Source organism: Ranitomeya imitator, chromosome 1 (assembly GCF_032444005.1).
Source record: "Ranitomeya imitator isolate aRanImi1 chromosome 1, aRanImi1.pri, whole genome shotgun sequence".
NCBI classification, from domain to species: domain Eukaryota; kingdom Metazoa; phylum Chordata; class Amphibia; order Anura; family Dendrobatidae; genus Ranitomeya; species Ranitomeya imitator.
Genome location: NC_091282.1, coordinates 288,110,069 through 288,134,547, shown reverse-complemented (window position 1 = coordinate 288,134,547; position 24,479 = coordinate 288,110,069). Strand labels below are relative to the sequence as shown.

Genomic DNA, 24,479 nt, shown 5'->3' with positions numbered 1-24,479 from the left:
AGCCACCCAATCATCCTGATCAGCAGACACAAAGCATCTCAAATAGGTCTCCAAGGTCTAATTAGTTCGCTCAGTCTGGCCATTTGTCTGAGGATGAAATGCAGAAGAAAAAGACAAATCAATGCCCAGCTTGGCACAAAAGGCCCGCCAAAACCTAGAAACAAACTGGGAACCTCTGTCGGACACAATATTCTCCGGAATACCATGCAAACGTACCACATGCTGAAAAAACAACGGAACCAAATCGGAAGAAGGCGGCAATTTAGGCAAAGGCACCAAATTAATCATCTTAGAAAATCGGTCACAGACAACCCAGATAACCGACATTCTTTGGGAAACAGGAAGATCGGAAATAAAATCCATAGAAATATGTGTCCAGGGCCTCTCGGGGACCGGTAATGGCAAAAGCAACCCACTAGCGCGGGAACAGCAAGGCTTAGCTCGCGCACAAGTCCCACAGGACTGCACAAAAGAACGCACATCCCGCGACAAAGAAGGCCACCAAAAGGACCTACCAACCAAATCTCTGGTACTAAAAATCCCAGGATGGCCAGCCAACACAGAACAATGAACCTCAGAAATCACTTTACTAGTCCGTCTATCAGGAACAAACAGTTTCCCCACTGGATAGCGGTCAGGTTTATCAGCCTGAAATTCCTGAAGAACCCGTCGTAAATCAGGGGAGATGGAAGAAAGAATCACCCCTTCCTTCAGAATGCCGACCGGCTCAAGAACCCCAGGGGAATCAGGAAAAAAACTCCTAGAGAGGGCATCCGCCTTAACATTCTTAGTACCAGGAATGTACGAGACCACAAAATCAAAACGGGAGAAAAACAGGGACCATCAAGCCTGTCTAGGATTCAGCCGTTTGGCAGACTCGAGGTAAATCAGATGCTTATGATCGGTCAGGACCACAATACGGTGCTTGGCCCCCTCAAGCCAATGTCGCCACTCCTCAAATGCCCACTTCATAGCCAACAACTCCCGATTGCCGACATCATAATTGCGTTCCGCAGGCGAAAACTTTCGAGAAAAGAAGGCACACTGTTTCATCAAGGAACCATCAGAATTCCTCTGAGACAAAACGGCCCCTGCCCCAATCTCAGACGCGTCAACCTCAACCTGAAATGGAAGAGAAACATCTGGCTGACGCAACACAGGGGCAGAAGTAAATCGGCGTTTAAGCTCCTGAAAGGCAGAAACAGCCGCGGAGGACCAATTCGTCACATCAGCGCCTTTCTTTGTCAAATCGGTCAGAGGTTTAACCACACTGGAGAAGTTGGCAATGAAACGACGATAAAAATTAGCAAAGCCCAAGAATTTCTGAAGGCTCTTCACAGATGTGGGCTGAATCCAATCATGAATGGCCTGAACCTTAACCGGATCCATTTCTATAGATGAGGGAGAAAAAATGAAACCCAAAAAAGAAACCTTCTGCACTCCAAAGAGGCACTTTGACCCCTTCACAAATAAAGCATTATTACGGAGGATCTGAAATACCATCCTGACCTGTTTCACATGAGACTCCCAATCATTGGAAAAAATCAAAATATCATCCAAATATACAACCATGAATTTATCAAGATAACTCCGAAAGATATCATGCATGAAGGATTGGAACACAGATGGGGCATTAGAGAGTCCGAATGGTATCACAAGGTATTCAAAATGGCCTTCGGGCGTATTAAATGCAGTTTTCCATTCGTCACCCTGCTTAATAAGAATAAGATTATATGCCCCTTGAAGGTCAATCTTAGTAAACCAACTAGCCCCCTTAATCCTAGCAAACAAATCAGTAAGCAAAGGGTATTGAAATTTGACCGTGATCTTATTCAAGAGGCGATAATCAATACAGGGTCTCAAGGAGCCATCATTCTTGGCAACAAAAAAGAACCCCGCTCCCAACGGTGAAGAAGATGGCCGAATATGCCCCTTCTCCAAAGACTCTTTAATATAGCTCCGCATGGCGGCATGTTCTGGCACAGACAGGTTGAAAAGTCGGCCCTTAGGGAACTTACAACCTGGAATCAAGTCAATAGCACAATCACAGTCCCTATGCGGTGGAAGGGAACTGGATTTGGGCTCATCGAATACATCCTGGAAGTCTGACAAAAACTCAGGAATTTCAGAAGAGGGGGAAGAGGAAATCGACATCAAAGGAACATGATCATGAACCCCCTGACAATCCCAACTAGTCACAGACATGGATTTCCAATCTAACACCGGATTATGTAGCTGCAACCATGGAAAACCCAGCACAATATCATCATGCAAATTATGCAACACCAGAAAACGACAATCTTCCTGATGGGCTGGCGCCATGCGCATGGTTAGCTGTGTCCAAAACTGAGGTTTATTTTTAGCCAACGGTGTAGCATCAATGCCCCTCAAAGGAATAGGGTTCTGCAAAGGCTGCAAGGGGAAACCACAATGTCTAGCAAATTCTAAATCCATTAAGTTCAGAGCGATGCCTGAATCCACAAATGCCATGACAGAAAATGATGATAATGAGCAGATCAAGGTCACAGATAACAGAAATTTAGGTTGTATAGTACTGATGGTAACAGAACTAGCGATTCTCTTTGTACGCTTAGGGCAATCAGAAATAACATGAGCAGAATCGCCGCAGTAAAAACACAACCTATTCTGACGCCTGAATCTTTGACGTTCAGCTCTAGACAAAATCCTATCACACTGCATAGGCTCAGGGCTCCGCTCAGAGGACAACGCCACAGTGTGCACAACTCTGCGCTCGTGCAAGCGCCGATCAATCTGAATGGCCAGAGACATAGAATCACTCAGACCAGCAGGCGTGGGGAACCCCACCATAACATCTTTAACGGATTCAGAAAGACCCTTTCTGAAAATTGCCGCCAAGGCATCCTCATTCCATTTAGTCAGTACAGACCATTTTCTAAATTTCTGGCAATACGATTCTGCTGCTTCTTGACCTTGACACAGGGCCAACAAGATTTTTTCAGCCTGATCTACAGAATTAGGCTCATCATACAACAACCCCAATGCCTGAAAGAAAGAATCAACATTAAGCAAAGCAGGATTGCCAGTTTCCAGGGAAAATGCCCAATCCTGTGGGTCACTACGCAGCAGAGATATGATGATTTTAGCCTGCTGAATAGGATCACCAGAAGACCGGGGTCTTGATGCAAAAAACAGTTTACAGTTATTTTTTAAACTCAAAAATTTGGATCTGTCACCAAAGAATAAATCAGGAGTGGGAATCTTAGGTTCTAAGGCAGGAGTCTGAACAATATAATCTGAAATACCCTGTACCCTAGCAGCAAGCTGATCCACCCGAGAAACTAACTCCTGAACATTCATGTTAATACTAGATTCCGTAGCCACCCAGAGATTAAGAGGGAGGATAATACAAAACAGGCTAAGGAAAAAAAATGGCTCAAAAGCTTCCCTCACTTCTTCTGAGATGCAATTAACTCATTGTTGGCCAGTTGTACTGTCATGATCTGGTGGCCTAGGAGCAGCATGAGATGGACTCTGGAGAAGGTGGTCCCTGTACTGACCACAAACCCTGAACCTAGCAGCGCAACTAGAAGTAGCCGTGGGTACCTAACACTCCCTAGACCCCTCGTCACAGCCTAAGATCTAACTTCCCCTAAAGACAGAAACAGGAAACCTATTTTGCCTCAGAGAAAATCCCCAAAGGATAGATAGCCCCCCAGAAATATTGACGGTGAGAGGAGAGGGAAACAACGCACGCAGACATGAAATCAGAATTTAGCAAAGGAGGCCATACTAGCTAAAAAGAAAGAATAGAACAGAGTACTATGCGGTCAGTATTAAAACACTAGAAAATATCCATCACAGAAAATACAAATCACCACATCTGACTAAAGATATGGAGGGTATATCTGCATCTCCAGAGACACAGCTTGGCTGCAAAAAATCCTTCACAGACAAAGCTGGACAAAACAAACATGAAAATGCACAGAACTATAAGGTCCACAGCAGGTGGACAGCAAAAACAAAGCCAGTACTTATCTTTGTTGAAAAGCTCAGCAAACAGGAGAGACCAGAAGGGAAGTGAATCCTCCAAAAAACAATGGACAACTGGCAGGGACTAAAGAGTCCTGCAAAGCTATATACCCCAGTCAGTTTTGCAATTAGTAGATACACCTGTCCAATCCTGCAGTCCAGGCACAACTGCATTACCCTCTACAACCACCGGAGGGAGCCCAAAAGCAGAATTCACAACAGGTAAACCCCTGTTTGGGTGCACGGGAGAGCTCGGAAGGGAAGGACCACTGTTTTACTTTTTCAACGCAGAATTGGCTGGAATTGAGATCGGACGCGATGTCGCGTTTGGAGAGCCCTGATGTGCCTAAACAGTGGAAACCCCCAATTCTAACTGAAACCCTAACCCCAACACACCCCTAACCCTAATCCCAACCATAACCCTAACCACACCCCTAACCCTGACACACCCCTAACCCTAATCCCAACCCTAACTTTAGCCCCAACCTTAATTTTAGCCCCAACCCTAACTTTAGCCCCAACCCTAACTTTAGCCCCAACCCTAACTTTAGCCCCAACCCTAACTCTAACTTTAGCCCCAACCCTAACTCTAGCCTCAACCCTAACCCCAACCCTAACCCCAACCCTAGCCCCAACCCTAGCCCTAACCCTAGCCCTAATGGGAAGATGGAAATAAATACATTTTTTAAAAAAAATTTATGTTTCCCTAACTAAGGGGGTGATGAATGGGGGTTTGATTTACTTTTATAGCAGGTTTTCTAGCGGATTTTTATGATTGGCAGCCGTCACACACTAAAATATGCTTTTTATTGCAAAAAAAAATTTTTTGCGTTACCACATTTTGAGACCTATAATTTTTCCATATTTTGGTCCACAGAGTAATGTGAGGTCTTGTTTTTTGCGAGACGATTTGACGTTTTTAATGGTAACATTTTCGGGCACGTGACATTTTTTGATCGCTTTTTATTCCAATTTTTGTGAGGCAGAATGACCCAAAACCAGCTATTCATGAATTTCTTTTTTTTTTTTTGGGGGGTGTGGGGGAAGAGGCGTTTATACCATTCCGCATTTGGTAAAATGGATAAAGCAGTTTTATTCTTCGGGTCAGTACGATTACAGCGATACCTCATGTATATAATTTTTTTATGTTTTGGCGCTTTTTATACGATAAAAACTATTTTATAGAAAAAATAATTATTTTTGCATCGCTTTATTCTGAGGACTGTAACTTTTTTATTTTTTCCGCTGATGATGCTGTATAGCGGCTCGCTTTTTGCGGGACAAGATGACATTTTTTGCGGTACCATGGTTATTTATATCCTTCTTTTTGATCGCGTGTTATTCCACTTTTTGTTCGGCGGTATGATAATAAAGTTGTTTTTTGCCTCTTTTTTTTTTTTTTTTTTTTACGGTGTTCACTGAAGCGGTTAACTACTGGGACAGTTTTATATGTCGGGTCGTTACGGACGCGGTGATACTAAATATGTGTACTTTTATTGTTTTTTTATTATTTAGATAAAGAAATGTATTTATGGGAATAATTTTTTTTTTCTTTATTTAGGTTTTTTTTTTTTTACATATCTAAAAAATTATTTTTTTCTTTGTCCCAGGGGGGGACATCACTGTATAGTGACAGATCGCTGATCTGACACTTTGTAGAGCACTGTGTCAGATCAGCGATCTGGCGTGCCCTGCTGCTTAGTTACCAGGGCCTGCTCTTGACCCGAAAGTACTCCTTGCAGGACCCGGAAGTAGCCTCGCGGCCATTTTGGATCTGGGGCCTACAGGCATGAGACGCTCGGTACAAGGTGAGCACATCGCCTTGTACCGATCGTCTCAGAGAAGCCCGCAGGGAGCCCCCTCCCTGCGCGATGCTTCCCTATACCGCCGGCACACTGCGATCATGTTTGATCGCGGTGTCCCGGGGGTTAATGTGCCAAACTACAAGAGCAACAAATGTACCATATAGGAAATACGGCAGTTGTCAGTCACATGACCTGTCTATTATGTGTGTGAGAGCTAATATATAAAGCCAGGGGGGAGGGCTTCCTGTTGGCTGGGGATTTATCAGGCTGCCTATTTAGCTTACAAATACTGAGGTAAAAATACTGACCAAATAACGTGTGAACGCGGTCTAATACAGGAGGAGATGACATACAGATATATACTATATACAGGAGAGATGACACACAGGTATATACTATATACAGGAGGAGATGACACACACATAAACTATATACAGGTGAGATGACACACAGATATATACTATATACAGGAGGAGATGACACACTGGTATATACTATGTACAGGGGAGATGACACACAGGTATATGCTATATACAGGGGAGATGACACACAGGTATATACTAAATACAGCAGGAGATGACACACAGGTATATACTATATACAGGAGGAGATGACACACAGGCATTTACTATATACAGGAGGAGATGACACACATCCTCGCCCCCACTGGAAGAAGCTACGGCGAAACAGCGCTTGTCGGGCGCCGGGGATCCGCTCCTGCCTCCTGCCACTGGTCACTAGCATCTCTCTGCACCTCCAGCTACATCAAGGTAATTAACCCTGAGATCACCGATATGTGTACCTTTGCCTTTCATTATTAGGTACCCCTCCTATTGTGGCAACTTTATAGGAATCCTTTTTCCAGGTGGTTAGCATACTTGTTTGCACCACTGGATATACTTTAGGTTCCTTCCTGCCAGCTTAAGAGGGGAATACTCTGCACAGTGGCCATATACCACAACTGGGTACTAGTTTCATGCAGTGTCTTGCTAATTAGCCTTACATATACTAGTGTCACCACCAACACTATCATTTGTGAGACTCTGGGCTTTCATTATCTCCTGTGACCATACGAGGCAGGTTCGTCTCCCCAGATTTTGTCTGGTGTTGAAATATCCCCTGTATTTTATCCACATTTTGTGTTTTTGATTGTTTTGCTTTTTAATTATTGTTAATAAACATTATACTTTTAAATTACCTTCCTCATTTTCACTTCGTTTTTCCTTTGGAAGATACCTCTCTCTACAAAGGAATATGTGAATTACGAATATTTGAAGTGACTGTTGCCTGTTCTAAATAGGACTATGGGAATTACATATATACTATATACAGGGGAGATGACACACAGGTATATACTATATACAGGAGAAGATGACATACAGGTATATACTATATACAGGAGGAGATGACACACACATATATACTATATACAGGGGAGATGACATACAGATACATACTATATACAGGTGAGATGACACACAGGTATATACTATATTCAGGGGAGATGACACACAGGTATATACTGTATAGAGGGGAGATGACACACAGGTATATACTATATACAGGAAGAGATGACACGTATATACTATATACAGGAGGAGATGACACAAAGGTATATATTATATACAGGAAGAGATGACACACAGGTATAGTATATACTATATACAGGGGAGATGACACACGTACAGTCATGGTCAAAAGTATTCACACCCCTGCAATTCTGTCAGATAATATTCAGTTTCTTCCTGAAAATGATTGCAAACACAAATTCTTTGGTATTATTATCTTCATTTAATTTGTCTTAAATGAAAAAACACAATAGAGAATGAAGCAAAAAGCAAAACATTGATCATTTCACACAAAACTCCAAAAATGGGCCAGACAAAAGTATTGGCACCCTCAGCCTAATACTTGGTTGCACAACCTTTAGCCAAAATAACTGCAACCAACCACTTCTGGTAACCATCAATGAGTTTCTTACAATGCTCTGCTGGAATTTTAGACCATTCTTCTTTGGCAAACTGCTCCAGGTCCCTGATATTTGAAGGGTGCCTTCTCCAAACTGCCATTTTTAGATCTCTCCAGAGGTGTTCTATGGGATTCAGGTCTCGACTCATTGCTGGCCACCTTAGAAGTCTATAGTGCTTTCTCTCAAACCATTTTCTAGTGCTTTTTGAAGTGTGTTTTGGGTCATTGTCCTGCTGGAAGACCCATGACCTCTGAGGGAGACCCAGCTTTCTCACACTGGGCCCTACATTATGCTGCAAAATTTGGTGGTAGTCTTCAGACTTCATAATGCCATGCACACGGTCAAGCAGTTCAATGCCAGAGGCAGCAAAGCAACCCCAAAACATCAGGGAACCTCCGCCATGTTTGACTGTAGGGACCGTGTTCTTTTCTTTGAATGCTTCTTTTTTTCTCCTGTAAACTCTATGTTGATGCCTTTGCCCAAAAAGCTCTACTTTTGTCTCATCTGACCAGAGAACATTGTACCCAAACGTTTTAGGCCTTTTCAGGTAAGTTTTGGCAAACTCCAGCCTGGCTTTTTTATGTCTCGGGGTAAGAAGTGAGGTCTTCCTGGGTCTCCTACCATACAGTCCCTTTTCATTCAGATGCCAATGGATAATACGGGTTGACACTGTTGTACCCTTGGACTGCAGGGCAGCTTGAACTTGTTTGGATGTTAGTCGGGGTTGTTTATCCAACATCCGCACAATCTTGCGTTGAAATCTCTTGTCAATTTTTCTTTTCCGTCCACATCTAGGGAGGTTAGCCACAGTGCCATGGGCTTTAAACTTCTTGATGACACTGCGCACGGTAGACACAGGAACATTCAGGTCTTTGGAGATGGACTTGTAGCCTTGAGATTGCTCGTGCTTCCTCACAATTTGGTTTCTCAAGTCCTCAGACAGTTTTTTGGTCTTCTTTCTTTTCTCCATGCTCAATGTGGTACACACAAGGACACAGGACAGAGGTTGAGTCAACTTTAATCCATGTCAACTGGCTGCAAGTGTGATTTAGTTATTGCCAACATCTGTTAGGTGCCACAGGTAAGTTACAGCTGCTGTTAATTACACAAATTAGAGGAGCATCACAAGATTTTTCGAATGGTGTCAATACTTTTGTCCACCCCCTATTTTATGTTTGGTGTGGAATTATATCCAATTTGGCTTTAGGACAAATCTTTTTGTGTTTTTTCATTTAAGACAAATTAAATGAAGATAATAATACCAAATAATTTGTGTTTGCAATCATTTTCAAGAAGAAACTGATTATTATCTGACAGAATTGCAGGGGTGTGAATACTTTTGGCCATGACTGTATATACTATATACAGGAGGAGATGACACACAGGTATATACTATATAAAAGAGAAGATGACACATAGGTATATAGAGGAGGAGATGACATACAGCAGGTATATACTATATACAGGGGAGATGACATACAGGTATATACTATATACAGGAGATGACATAGAGGTATATACTATATATAGGAGGAGATGACATACAGGTATATAGTATATACAGAAGAGATGACATACAGGTATATACTATATACAAGAGGAGATGACACAGGTATATGCAGTGCCTACAAGTAGTATTCAACCCCCTGCAGATTTAGCAGGTTTACTCATTTGGAATTAACTTGGCATTGTGACATTTGGACTCTAGATCAGCCTGGAAGTGTGAAATGCACTGCAGCAAAAGAGAATGTTATTTCTTTGTTTATTTTTTTTTTAAATTGTGAAAAGTCTTTTTAGAGGGTCATTTATTATTCAACCCCTCAACCCACCAGAATTCTGTTTGGTTCCCCTAAAGTATTAAGAAGTAGTTCAGGCACAAAGAACAATGAGCTTCACATGTTTGGATTAATTATCTCTTTTTCCAGCCTTTTCTGACTATTTAAGACCCTCCCCAAACTTGTCAACAGCACTCATACATGGTCAACATGGGAAAGACAAAGGAGCATTCCAAGGCCATCAGAGACAAGATCGTGGAGGGTCACAAGGCTGGCAAGGGGTACAAAACCCTTTCCAAGGAGTTGGGCCTACTTGTTTCCACTGTTGGGAGCATCATCCGGAAGTGGAAGGCTTATGGAACTACTGTTAGCCTTCCACGGCCTGGACAGCCTTCGAAAGTTTCCTCCCTTGCCGAGGCCAGGCTTGTCCGAAGAGTCAAGGCTAACCCAAGGACAACAAGGAAGGAGCTCCGGGAAGATCTCATGGCAGTGGAGACATTGGTTTCAGTCAATACCATAAGTAACGTACTCCACCGCAATGGTCTCCGTTCCAGACGAGCCCGTAAGGTACCTTTACTTTCAAAGCATCATGTCAAGGCTCGTCTACAGTTTGCTCATGATCACTTGGAGGACTCTGAGACTGACTGGTTCAAGGTTCTCTGGTCTGATGAGACCAAGATCGAGATCTTTGGTGCCAACCACACACGTGACGTTTGGAGACTGGATGGCACTGCATATGACCCCAAGAATACCATCCCTACAGTCAAGCATGGTGGTGGCAGCATCATGCTGTGGGGCTGTTTCTCAGCCAAGGGGCCTGGCCATCTGGCCCGCATCCATGGGAAGATGGATAGCACGGCCTACCTGGAGATTTTGGCCAAGAACCTCCGCTCCTCCATCAAGGATCTTAAGATGGGTCGTCATTTCATCTTCCAACAAGACAACGACCCAAAGCACACAGCCAAGAAAACCAAGGCCTGGTTCAAGAGGCAAAAAATCAAGGTGTTGCAGTGGCCTAGTCAGTCTCCTGACCTTAACCCAATTGAAAACTTGTGGAAGGAGCTCAAGATTAAAGTCCACATGAGACACCCAAAGAACCTAGACAACTTGTAGAAGATCTGCATGGAGGAGTGGGCCAAGATAACTCCAGAGACCTGTGCCGGCCTGATCAGGTGTTATAAAAGACGATTATTAGCTGTAATTGCAAACAAAGGTTATACCACAAAATATTAAACCTAGGGGTTGAATAATAATTGACCCACACTTTTATGTTTAAAATTTATAAAAATTTAACTGAGCAACAAAACTTTTTGGTTTGTAAGATTTATGCATCTGTTAATAAATCCTGCTCTTGTTTGAAGTTTGAAGGCTCTAACTTATTTGCATCTTATTAATCCTGCTAAATCTGCAGGGGGTTGAATACTACTTGTAGGCACTGTACAATATACAGGAGGAGATGACATAGACCAGGTATATACTATTTACAGGGGAGATGACATAAAGGTATATGCTATATACAGGAGATGACATACAGATGTATACTATATAAAATGAGAGGTGTGAGGTGAAAATAAGGGATGTGAGGTGAAAATGAAAAAGTGTGAGTGCAAAATGAGAGGAGTGAGGGAAAATAGTGGAGTGATCGGAAAATGACAGATGTGAGGTCGAAATGACAAGTGTTAGGGGAAAATGAGATGAGTGAGGGGGAAAATGAGGAGTGAGGGGGAAAATGAGAGGTGTAAGGGAGAAAATGAGAGATGTGAGAGGGAAAAATGAGAGGCGTGATGGGAAAATAAGAGAAGTGAGGTGCTATAACTAATCACAGATATTTACTATGCCCAGGCAACGCCGGGCTCTTCAGCTAGTATATATAGAGGGAGAGAGAGAGAGAGAGGAAAAAAACAAATCAGCACTTCCAATGTGAACACGTGCAAGCTGCAAACTGCAACACAGAGATAAAAAAAGACCACAGCAGCACATGCACATGAATCGGCCATGTGAAAACACAGACAAATATACATTTCACAAAAATACTTTTTTTTGTGAAATGTATATTTGTGTTTTCACATGGCCGATTCATGTGCATGTGCTGCTGTGGTCTTTTTTTCTCTCTCTCTCTCTCTATATATATATATATACATACATACATATACATATATATACATACACACACACAGATTATTTTTTTAATTCATGGGAGTGCTCTTTTTAAAATAAGATTATGGTTATTTGTTGGTTGGAAGTTCAGTTAATGTAGACTGTCACCTAACAAATCCTTTGTTCCAACCTAATTTACCTCCCTCTATGTTCTGTATCTTCATAGCATGCATAATGATGCAAGATTAGCTGGCGAGCCATTGAAAACACATTCAGTCCAAGTGAAAAATATTATCTGACTCCAATAGATGAGGAAAAGAAGGCTCAAAACCGATATGGATTTTCTTGTGATTGCTTCACATTCCATCACAGATATCCCCTGTTGTTGCAATTTACTCCCAAATCAGAGGCTTTTTTTTTACTTGCTGGCTTTTGAAATATATCCCATGCTGATCCATTACATATTGTCATTTCTCTCACTGTTACACTTGAAAGCACTGACTGACATTTAATGGTTAACTGTGGTTCTCCAAAGACAGTCAAGTGCATTTTGTATGTGACTCTCGTCCTGTACTATCTGAGGTGACAGGTTTGAGTTCAGAGTACCATAACATGACGCAGGAGAATGTCTGAAGACATTTATATTACTCATGATGGTGATGGAAATTGTAATGCAGAAATTCAAGCTTAGGTGAGTAGAGAGCAAATAAAATGTTTGACTTTCTCATTTTAGTGCATTACAAATGTATTTTTCATAGATGTACAATGCAGAAAACTTTCCAGTACTACATATAAAACCCAAGAGAAAAATAAAGTGGGCAAATACCCCGCAGTTAATAAATAAATATCAAAACAGTTTATGAAAATGGTATCGGGTACTTGGTTAACATATTTTTGATTTAAAAAAAAAAAAAAACATAAACGCCATCCCACCACGTCACAGGAACCTATTCGGGAGAGTCCTAACCTCTATTATTAAAACTTTATCATGTGTCTAATGATGCATGTGTGAATTAGTGCTGAGATGGACTGAGGCCACGACTAATGGACACCCAGCAGGGGGGAGCTTTTTTAAATGTAATGTCCAGCTCAAAAAGAAAAGGGGTGCAGAGACTGAATAAAAAAAGCAAAGAACTTTTACAGACGTGTAGAAAACCATATGTGTATATTTATACTTTTTTTTTCCTTTTAATGGGGGAGGGAAAAGGGGAGATTACAACTTTTTATATATATTTTTTAAACTTTTTATTGCATTTGGCAGTCCCTTTAGGGGACTTGAACCTGCGATCACAGATTGACAGTGACATTTAACAGGTTAACATCTGCGGGTGGAGCTCAGCTTTACACGCCCCTGTTAAGTCAGATAATGGCTGAATAATGCAGCCATCTTCTGCTGACAAAAATGTGCGCTAAATTCCTGAGCCCGCATCTAAGTTAGGGAGTTGGCATATGACATACCAAAATTTCCTTACCCCGGTATGATATTGAATACCTATTCTTAGGATAGGTCATCAGTATCAGATCACTGTGAGTCTATCACACTTCCCCCATAATTAACAGTTACCAGCTCAGGCAGCAGTTGGATGCAAAACGCGTACGGAGCAAAACACCACCGCGCTAATGCACGGTTTAGTTTTCGCTCTCCAGTACTGCAGATTTCATTAGTTGAATATGATCTGATCTGCAATACTCTGGGGCAGCCTAAACCGAATGATGAAGTGATTATGTTCCCATATACACTGTTTATATGCAGCTGATAACAGCTGATCGGTGGGAGGACTGGATTCCGAACCCTCATTGATCTGATATTGATGACTAATCCCAGGTATCGCTCATCAGCACCATAGTAGCGGATAAACCATTTGAAGACAATTGTCTAGTTATTTGATCCTCAATGCTCCACCGATAATCCTCCACATGAAATCGGTCTGACATCACACTGACCTTTTTAAACATATGGAGTCTTATTTAAGATGTTGTGTGGTGTATAGTGTGCGATGTGTAGTACCTCTTTCTTTGTACTCTGTTTTGCTCATGTGCTACAACAATCTAAGTGAAATTTACTGTACAGTTAATAATTTCCATTATGTACAGTACATTGTAAAGTTTGCAGACAGTTACATTAAAATGACACATGATAAATACATGTAGACTCTGCATTGTGGAATGTGTCACTGACACAATAGTTATATCATGGTAAGGATATCTATTAATTGGTATGGTATTTCACTTTTATGTTACTTTTAATATCTCCCACAGGACTATATGGCTTGAGCTGCAGTCTGCTAGATACCCCTTGGAAGAAACTCCAACATGGGAAGAATCTTTTTGCTGATATCATCAAAAAGAGCCAGGACATTGCCAGAGAGGACCTAGTACAGAAGCTCATTAAAGTGATGAATAATGAAGAACCGTAAGAACAAAACGACCTACATTTTCGTTTGAAAGTGCCACAGCAGCAATTCTTATCCTTGGTCTCAGGAAGGCCAATTTTTCTAAAAGTAGCAGGGTTACTAGATCAAACTAAGCAGAAATTCAGTCTGCAGCGATTGCCTCTGTGTTCAGTTTTTTCCCCATAGTTTATAGTTTCCCTGCAATGCTGTACTGACATGGCAAAGTTCTCTTTGATGTTGCATCCATGCTGTGGTCGAGCAACACATTTTTCACTGCATTTTGCTCAAGAAAAAACAAACCAAAAACTTTTTATGGAAGGGAACTGTATTTGACAAAATTCTATTTACAAGATGCAGCAATTAAATCCTCAGGATTGTTATATTCTAAAAATCTATAGGTCACATTTTAGTTTAGTTTGGAGACAAGCGGTGGATGCCGCATCGAGGAGCACCACAGCTCCAGGAATCTTCCTATTTGCTCATAGCAGGTTTGCCTACAAGATGCAAAAACATGGTGTGAACAGAGCCTATCAGCCAATAGAGGTTATCCAGGACTTTGATATTGATGATCTATACTTAAGGCGCAGTCAGACGGCCGCATGAATCAAACAGAGATCAGTACGCAGTGCATGGACTAGCCGGTGGCTCTCCCGACCCAAGCATGACCTCTTCATTTATGTCTGTGCAGCTGTCACACTCAGGTCAAGCGAGCTGACGGCCAGTCCGTGCACTGCTTTCCGATCTCGGTCTGATTTATATGGCCGTCTGTCTGCACCCTTAGGACTGGTCATCAATATCACATTGGTGGGGTTCTGACAGCCATCATCCCCACCAATCAGCCTTTTCCAGATCCCACAGTGACTGTATAGTGGAGACTCTGAGGTGCTACAGTTGAACTCCTATTAAAGTGAATGAGAGCTGAACTACAGTACCCAAGAACAGAAACCACACAGTGTATGGAGCTATGATGCTTGAGGACTGTGTACATCCGGCACCTTTTATTAAGCTTATTACATGAGCCTTGTGCAGGTTAGAAATAATAATTTTCTGGAAATTACAGATATTTTAGATGGGTACAGTCAAGACACATGCCAACTAGAATAAGGAACAGGAGATAAAATTGCTTTCAAAATCTCCTGGTTCTTGGACCATTACAAGTATGATGTCCTTAATGACCATCATCATACTGGCTATTTCTTTTTGGGTCTGATTGCCTCATAATAAATATTTTAAAATTCTCTTCTTTGTGCATATGCCTTGTATATTCCTTCCCTGGCCGCTGCAGACAGTGAAATTGTTTCGGGCCATCCTTGTGTACTCTGAGCTCCCTCTAGTGCTGTTTAGTAAGAAAATCAACATTTCATTTTAGTTTCATGGATGTAATAATGTTGGTGTCAGATTGTCTGGGTGTAATGTGTATAACATTAATGTCAGTACTGCAATAAGACAGGATTTTTCATTTTACATTAATTTCTAAATATTCTGTCTTCCAGGCAGCTGCCAGATCCGGCTATAGAAGAGCAGGGAAAGGACTTTGTTAGGCCGATCCTAAATAGCTATTCAGCAGTCTGTGTTCGTTGCCCAGGCTATGGAACAAGGTAAGTTTAGTGTGTTGCCGGAGCTAAAATTTAGCCCTCAGTCACCAATTCTGTATTCTCATAGTTTTCCAGAAATAGGCAGTTACATTATTCAGGCATTTTTGAATGATCATTGAGTTTTACCACTTTAATGTTAAATCTTCCCATCCACAGTTGTATAAAATACTATTTGGACATAGATCCTATATTTGGATATGTACTAGAGTTGGCATGAATCAGTTTGCAGTGCCCTCTCCATCGGCCCAGTCAGTAATCTGTGGTCGCTGGATGTGAGCCCTGAGTACCACTTTCCGGCAACCACAGATCTTATTTTTATTAACCGGCCTGGCACCATATCACATGTGCATAACGCCACAAAGATAATGTCGCGGCTACACAAAATAACTGCAGGTGCTAGAAGGTTGGATTTTGCGGTTTTCAGGACTCCCGTCCAGCAGCCACAGAATACTGATGTGGTCGATGGACTAGGTGCTGCAGATCGACTGACACCAACTCTTAATATGGACCGTTGTGTCTTATTATCATGGGTACAAATATCCGGCAGATAGGACCTCACATGTTGTGCTATCATAGACGTCTTTATGATAGAAAATACCCAAAAGTGACACCATTCTAAAAACTGCACCCCTCAAGGTGCGCAAAACCACATTCAAGAAGTTTATTAACCCTCCAGGTGCTTCACAGGAATTTTTCGAATGTTTAGAATGTTTTAAAAAAATTAACATTTTTACTTTTTTCACAAAAAATGTAATTCAGATCCAATTTGTTTTATTTTACCAAGTAGTTGTACAATATGTCCCAAGTACGCCGATACCCCATATGTGGGGGTAAACCACTGTTTGGATGCATGGCAGAGCTCAGAAAAGGAAGGAGCGCCGTTTGACTTTTCAACGCAGAATTGGCTGGAATTGAGATCGGACGCCATGTCGCGTTTGGAGAGCCCCTGATGTGCCTAAACAGTGGAAACCCCCCAATTTGCTCCTTGGTTGGTGGGAGGATACAGTAGCGTTTGGGGATGGGGATGTCGTCTGGGGCCCCCATATCTAATTTTGGGGCCGCTACATAGACGTCATCCTCATCCTCTGTACGGGTGAAATCTCTACCTTTGTTGAATTCATTGGCCATTTAAATGACAACGAATTGAGGGTGAGGTTCGCCTATGAAGTAGGAGGCAACAGTCTTGCCTTTCTTTATGATCTGATTTCAGTAAATGCAGACAGATCCCTAAAAACTACAATCTATCGTAAATCTACAGCAGCTAATAATCTGCTTAGATGGAAGAGTCATCATCCTATTTCATTAAAACGGGGTATTCCTAAGGGACAGTTCCTCAGATTACGGAGGAACCGTTCCACGGACACTGACTACCACAATAAGTCTAAGGAACTGAAAAAGAGGTTTTGTGATTGTGGATACCCGAGGGCCCTTATAGATCAAGCATGTTATAGTGCTAGGACCACTGATAGATCCACTTTGTTTAATCCACGTTAATCAATTAATGAAGATCCTATTACGAGACTTATAGGCGCATACAGTATGACGACCAACAGTCAGAAGTAATGAAAATATTAAGAAAACATTGGGGAATTTTAAGAGCAGACCCCGACTTAGCCAAATAGATCTCCCCATATCCATCGTGACATACAGAAGAGGAAGAGCAATAAAAGATCAAGTCATCAGTAGTCACTATACCCCCCAAAAAAGGAGGGAAATGGTTGGATCAGAGATCTGTAGGAACCTTTAGATGTGGACATTGTAGCTTTTGTAAATTGTTATACCATTTAATACGTTTCAGAGCTCGGTTACCAAAAGAATTTATAAAAACAAATGTTTTGCAAAATGTGAGACCGAGGGGGTTATCTACTTGTGTACCTGTTCCTGTCCCAAAGATTATGTGGGTAAAACCAAGAGGCAATTACGTGTCAGAATAGGGGAACATTTGGGAGACATCAGGAACAAGAGAGACACCCCAATAGCAAGACATGTTAACTCTCAACACCAGGGTGACCTCGAAAGTACTAAATTCAGAGCTATTGAAGTGGTCAGCCCATCTATTAGACAAGGTAACTAGGACAAGAAAATCCTGCAAAGGGAAAGCAGGTGGACTTTTTGGCTGGAGTGTCTGTGTCCAGCTGGTTTAAATGAGCAAATTAGCTTCGTAAGCTTCATATGAGTATGTTTGTCGTTTTGGAAGGAGAAAAAATTTCTGTTAAGAGAATGCCATTAAGCCAAATGAACCCACTGTAGGTTGATGGATGCCAATATCTAATTGAGCATTATAGCAATAGAAGCACTTAAAAGAGTATGTGTTAATATGGGAGGGGTTTGTATATACCCCGGTTCTGGGTCCCATATTTTCCATTGGATCCGATATGTATAATCTATCTTTTGGACTGTGCACACTTCAATAAAATAATAATAAAAGATAATAAACTCATGCCTTCAACTAGCCGCAATGCTTAAAATGTATATATTATGACTGCTCAAAATAGTAATAAATGTCTGAAACTAAGGAGCACAAAGCGTACGCCAGTAGATCTCTATATATATATATATATATATGTAATCAGTGGAAACACCCCAATTCTAACTCAAACCCTAACCCCAACACACCCCTAACCCTAATCCCAACCCTAAACATAACCCTAACCACTCCTCTAATCACAACCCTAACCACATCCCTAACCCTAATCCCAACCATAACCCTAACCATACCCCTAACCCTGACACACCCCTAATACCAACCCTAATCCCAAATGTAAACATAATCTCAACCCTAACTTTAGTCCCAACCCTAACTTTAGCCCCAACCCTAACTTTAGCTCCAACCCTAACTTTAGCCCCAACCTTAACCCTAATGTGAAAATGGAAATAAAGGGGGGTTAATTTACTATTTATAGCGGGTTTTTATGATTGGCAGCTGTCACACAATTTTAAAAGACTCTTTCTATTGCAAAAAAAGAGTTTTTGCACCACCACATTTTGAGAGCTATAATTTTTCCATATTTTGACCCACAGAGTTATGTGAGGTCTTGTTTTGTGCGGGACGAGTTGACGTTTTTATTGATATCATTTCTGGGAAAATGACATTTTTGATTGCTTTTTATTCCGATTTTTGTGAGGCAGAATGAACAAAAACCAGCAATTCATAAATTTCTTTGGGGGGGGGGGTGTTTATACCGTTCCACGTGTAGTAAAATTGACAAAGCAGTTTTATTCTTAGGGCCAGTACGATGACCGGGATACCTCATTTATATCATTTTTTTATGTTTTGGCGCTTTTATACAATAAAAACTATTTTATATAAAAAATAATTATTTTTGCATCACTTTCTTCTGAGAGCTATAACTTTTTTTATTTTTCCGGTGATGGAGATATATGTCGGCTTGTATTTCGCGGGACAAAATGACGTTTTCAGCGGTACGACGTTTATTTATATCTTTCGTTTTGATCACATGTTATTCCACTTTTTGTTCGGCGGTATGATGATAAAGCATTGTTTTTTTGCCTTGTGGGTTTTTTTTGTTTGTTTTTTTAAATGGTGTTCACTAAAGTGGTTAACTATTGGGACAGTTTTATAGGTCGGGACGTTACGGAAGCATCGATACTAAATATGTGTACTTTTATTGTTTAGATTTTTTTTAATTCAAATATTTATTTATTGATGGACTAAATATTGTTTTTTTTATTTTTTAAAAATATTTTTACAATTTAAAAAAAAATGTTTTATTTCATTCTTACTTTTAGGCTGCCGTCACACTAGCAGTATTTGGTCAGTATTTTACATCAGTATTTGGAAGCCAAAACCAGGAGTGGGTGATAAATACAGAAGTGGTGCATATGTTTCTATTATACTTTTCCTCTATTTGTTCTACTCCTGGTTTTGGCTTACAAATACTGATGTAAAATACTGACCAAATACTGCTAGTGTGACAGCAGCCTTACACTGTGTCCCACTATGGGACACTCATTTTGTGCAAGCTGATCTGCATGCTATAGAAGCTGTCAGCGCTGCAGTCAGTGCATACTGACCTTAGAGACTTCCTGACATGCACTGCGCATGACAGGAAGTCTCTCAACTCTGGAGACCCGGATGTCATCATGATGACATCGGGTCTTCATGGCAGCGATCGGGACCCCGCGTCATGCTGCTGGGTTTCCGATCCAAAGGCAGAGGGACTGTCAGCCCCTCTGCCGGCTTCGGAACACTGCGATCAAACATGCAGCAGCATCCCTATACTGTAGAAACTGTCAGCTCTGCACTGACAGAGAGACTTGCTGATCATGCACTGCGCATGATAAGCACGTTTACTAGCTCTGCTAACAAGGATGTCATCCTGATGATTGTGTTCGATCGCAGCATTTTGAGGGTTAAAGTGTCGGGAGCGGTCCGTGACAACTCCTGGCAACTTAGGGCCTGGTGTCAGCTGTGAGAATCAGCTGACACCCGGCGGCGATCAGCCACACTCCCCCCTATTTAGTAACTGTGGAGCTTTCTCAAACTGAAGCTGGAGGAGTGCAAGGTCTCTAACATCCACCAGCTCCGAGATGACTTAATGGAGGAGTGGAAGAGGATTCCAGTGGCAACCTATGAAGCGCTAGTGACCTCCATACACAAGAGAGTTAAGGCAATGCTTGAAAATAATGGTGGCCAAACAAAATATTGACACCTCGGTCACAACTTGGCCATTTTTACTTAGGGCTGTACTCACTTTTGTTCCAAGCGGTTTAGAGGTTAATGGTTGTGTGTTGAGTTATTTAGGGTGCACACCAAATTTACACTGTATACAAGTGTCATATCTTCAGTTCCATGAAAAGATACACTGAAATATTTACAAAAATGTGTGGGGTGTACTCACTTTTGTGAGGTACTGTACCTATTCCATGGCTGTGTCCTCTAATAGTTTAGTCTATATAGTTAGTCTATTTTGCCACACAATGTGCTAAAAAAGGAGGAAAAAAATCTAGATGCAGCAAAGTAGTGGAAAAAAAATTCTTACATTGTTTTATTAATATTTTTTTTACCACTGTAAAAATGACCTGACAATATGGTTCTCCAGGTCAATACAATTATAGCGATACCAAACTTCTAAAGTTTATATATACTTACCCGCTACTGTCTTTGCCTTCTATCAGGGCCACTCCTGTCCGTCTCCAGCAGTTTACCTGCTGAATCAATCCAGTGTTTGCTGAAAGAGCCGGAGGTCACTTTTCAATACAAGTTTATGAGAGCCTCATTCGAGCTCTCATACACTTACATTGAGAGCATGTGACTGTTATTTCTGACTCCAGCCAGTCAGAAGTTGCCCACACAAGATGGTGCCACAGGACCAGAGTGGCACCAATAAAAGGTGGGTGAAGATGGCAGATCAGCATAAGGCCACATACACACGTTGAGTATTTGGTCAGTATTTTACATCAGTATTTGTAAGCCAAAACCAGGAGTGGGTGATAAATGCAGAAGTGGTGAATATGTTTCTATTATACTTTTCTTCTGACTGTTCCACTCCTATTTTTGGCTTTCAAATACTTACCAAATACTGAACATGTGAACGTGGCCTTAAAATTATGGTCAGGGGCATTGTGTTAGTTGCACCACTCCAGCGCTGAAATAAAAAGTGGCGCTTTAAATACAAAAAAAGCGAAAACATGATACTCGCTTATGCAACCAATTTATTAGGTCCCAGCAGTGTTTCTAGGTGTATCCCGGCCTTTGGTGGCAACTTAGCTTTCCATGTGGCCCATACAGCCTGATCAGGTGTGAAGGTCATATGAGACAAAACAATTTTTACAGATTTTTTTTTTTTAAAGGGCCATCAGTTGCTGAGTGTATGACTGCCGATGCCTCCACTGCTCCGTAGGACCGTCTCTGCCAGAGATCACTACATATTCTACAGAGGGGTAAAAATGCTCCTCTTAGCAATTTTGAGAAAAAATTTTAGCCAAGGAGGAGGACATAATTTGCAGTAAATAAAATCTATAGTACAAAGAAGAGTGTACATCTCATCTACATACATACTGTATTTTTCGGATTATAAGGCACACTTTTTTCCCAAAATTTTTTGGGGAAAATGAGGGTGCTTCTTATCAGAATTTAGCTTACCTGGTGGAGTGGGGTCCGAGAAGGCAGGGTCGCTGCTGCAGGAAGCTGGCGGCGGCAGCAGGAGTGGGACGATGCTGCAGGCCCCGGGCTGGGAAGAGGGGGTGTTCGGCGGTGCAAATCTGCAGCGGGCTCCTGGCTTTAAGAAAATGTTGGGAGTTCCTGCACTTCCCATACACTTCCCGGAGGCGGCATTCACGCGCAGATTGCGATCTCGGGAGTTGAGAGAAATCTCCCTCCGTCAGCCACTCCTGAAGTGCACTGCAGTGAAAAGGATGAGATGTGCAGGGACTCCTGACATTTTCAGAAAGCCCGGAGTCGCCGCAGCTTCACACCACTGAACACCCTCTCCTCCCAGCCCGGGACCAGCAGGATCGCCCCACTCCTGCTGCCACCAGCTTCCTACAGCAGTGACCTACCTCCTCAGACCCCGCTCTGCCGGGTAAGCTACATTCTGATAAGTCACACCCCCATTTTCCCCCCACAATTTTGGTGAAAAAAGTGTCTTATAATCCGAAACATACCATTGGATTCAGGCGACTGTTTGATGTGTATGTGGCGTCAGCCGTCTAATAGTCGGGAGAGATGTTGATCACGCGTGTTCAATTTCGGACTGCATCATATTGTTCTCCCTTAGATAAGCTGCCGGCCAATGCATGAGTGCTCGGCTGAATTAGCTCTCCTGTGAGTGGGAGCGTCGACTGAGATGGCTGTTGGCCAAACAATTGGCCAAAGCATCAGTCGGCCAATGGCCATCCTTATAGGCCATGCAGTACCCCTCTTGGAAAGTAACATAAAAATTGTCTCTTCAAAGAGGAAGACGACTTGAGCTCTAGTGCCACCTATTGGAAGTAGATTTGCTAAAAGTCAATAGCTGTCGATATTGACTTTTATGATTGATACTTCCAGTAGGTAGCACTAGAGCTCAAGTCGTCTTCCTCTCTGAAGAGGTGATTTGTATATGCAGATATCCCCATAAATTATGTTGTCTTTTATAATGTACTGAATATTGATACTCATCATTTATTATCCTAGGTAAATGCTTTATGATTTCAAGAAGGCAGCGGCAATGTGGAATTTAATTTGTATGTTCTTTGTTTTGTTTCTAGGACCAATACCATAGTTCTCATTGATGGAGAAGGACAAGTGACCTTCACCGAACGCACAATGCTGAATTGTGACATCTCTCAGTGGAAAACTAGCACTTACCAGTTTAAGCTACAACATTAGCACCACATCATAAAAAAAATCTCCGTCAACCAAGGATAATTATACATATCAAACATGGTGAACGTCTGGTGCCTGAAATATGTTAAAATACAGTAAATTATTGAAATGCCATTATTAACCAGCACAAAAGCCAGAGAACCAAAATAGATCCAGCAGTGCAATGAGAGCACAAGCACCACAGAGAGAAATATCTTACGTCTCGTCTCTATAAATATTTTTAACTTTGTCTTATTTATGCAGCAAGCACATCAATAATGCATCACATGCTGTAAAAAACAAATGGGTCGGAAAAGCGTGGAAATGATGTTAACTATTTGAATCTTGTATGTGTAAACTGAAAGGCGGCGATCTGTGATTTGTAGCCTCTAGTTTTGCATTAAGAACATGCATCAATAAATGATATCACTGATAATGTAGGCACATCGTTATCCTGAGATTTGTAATGTGACAAGATAGCATTAATGTCTTCTCCTTGAGTCATCTTGGATTATTTTTCTTACCAGAGCCTAGGGTTTGATTTTAATGACTGATCCTGAGGCAAGAAATTAACTAATATTAGTACTGGCTGTTAGAGAGCGCTGCTTCCTTTTTAAATAGCTGTCAATAAAAATGTCAAGCCTGTACAAGATCCAGTTTTATCATCAGGGGTAGGGTGCATATTACTATAATTACCGAAAGTAAAAGATCTGCTTATTTGGCATGTTTAGAACCTCCATGGTGTCAGAGTATTAGAATTCGTATTCTATGCATGTGGACACAACATTCTCTGTGTGCTCCAGTAGTATAGATTGTTAAATGAGAAAGACCACCTTTGAGGACATTTATTTCCTAAAGGGGTATTCATAAAATTGTAATTTATCCCCAATCAATAGGATAAGGGAAAACTTGCTGATCTCTGGGTGTCCAACTGCTGGGACGCCCACCGATCTGGAAAACAAGGCTCTGTAGAGTAACACATTTGGTCTCTGCTCCATTCATTCTCTATGGGACGTCTGGAAACAGGTGAGCACTGGACTGTGATTACTCTGTCAGTCTCATAGACAATGAATGTAGCTGAGGCCAAGAATTATTTATTTTATTTATTATGCTTTGCTTCTCTAGCGCCATCACATTTCACAGGGCTTTACATACATTATCCTAACTGTCCCCACTGGCGCTCACAATCTAAATTCCCATTTAGTATGTCTTAGAGTATGCATACTCCCATTCCATTGAATACTGGGCTCTGTAGAGCCCCTTTCTCAGGGGTTCCAGAGCCCCATTCTTAGGATCTCAGGCAAATTCTGTGGTCAGATCCCCAGTGATTAGCAAGCTATACCCTATTGTTTCCGATTTTCAGGAAAAACTGTTGTAATACATCTATTTTTTGGCTTATAAGCATTTCGTTATTATAGTTTAAGATCAAAAGAGCATTACAGACCATCTTTTAGGAGGAACTCACTGACAGATTTGACTTTTAATAAATGCTACATAAAGTGTGTAACAGCCAAATAGTACAACA

At 41.5% G+C, this 24,479-nt stretch overlaps 1 protein-coding gene across 5 annotated transcripts in view; it reads left to right on the top strand.

Annotated features, from left to right (window-relative positions):
• The window catches only part of TANGO2 (transport and golgi organization 2 homolog), a 532,848-nt gene extending 509,453 nt beyond the window's left edge, over nt 1-23,395 (top strand). For all 5 annotated transcript variants that reach the window (XM_069756162.1, XM_069756143.1, XM_069756153.1 and 2 more), the window contains 3 exons: nt 13,917-14,070; nt 15,544-15,648; nt 22,858-23,395. In XM_069756162.1, coding sequence (XP_069612263.1) covers nt 13,917-14,070; nt 15,544-15,648; nt 22,858-22,978 — 380 coding nt within the window. In that variant the 3' untranslated portion in view covers nt 22,979-23,395. The remainder of the gene's footprint in view (nt 1-13,916; nt 14,071-15,543; nt 15,649-22,857) is intronic.
• Nucleotides 23,396-24,479: the final 1,084 nt, after the last annotated feature.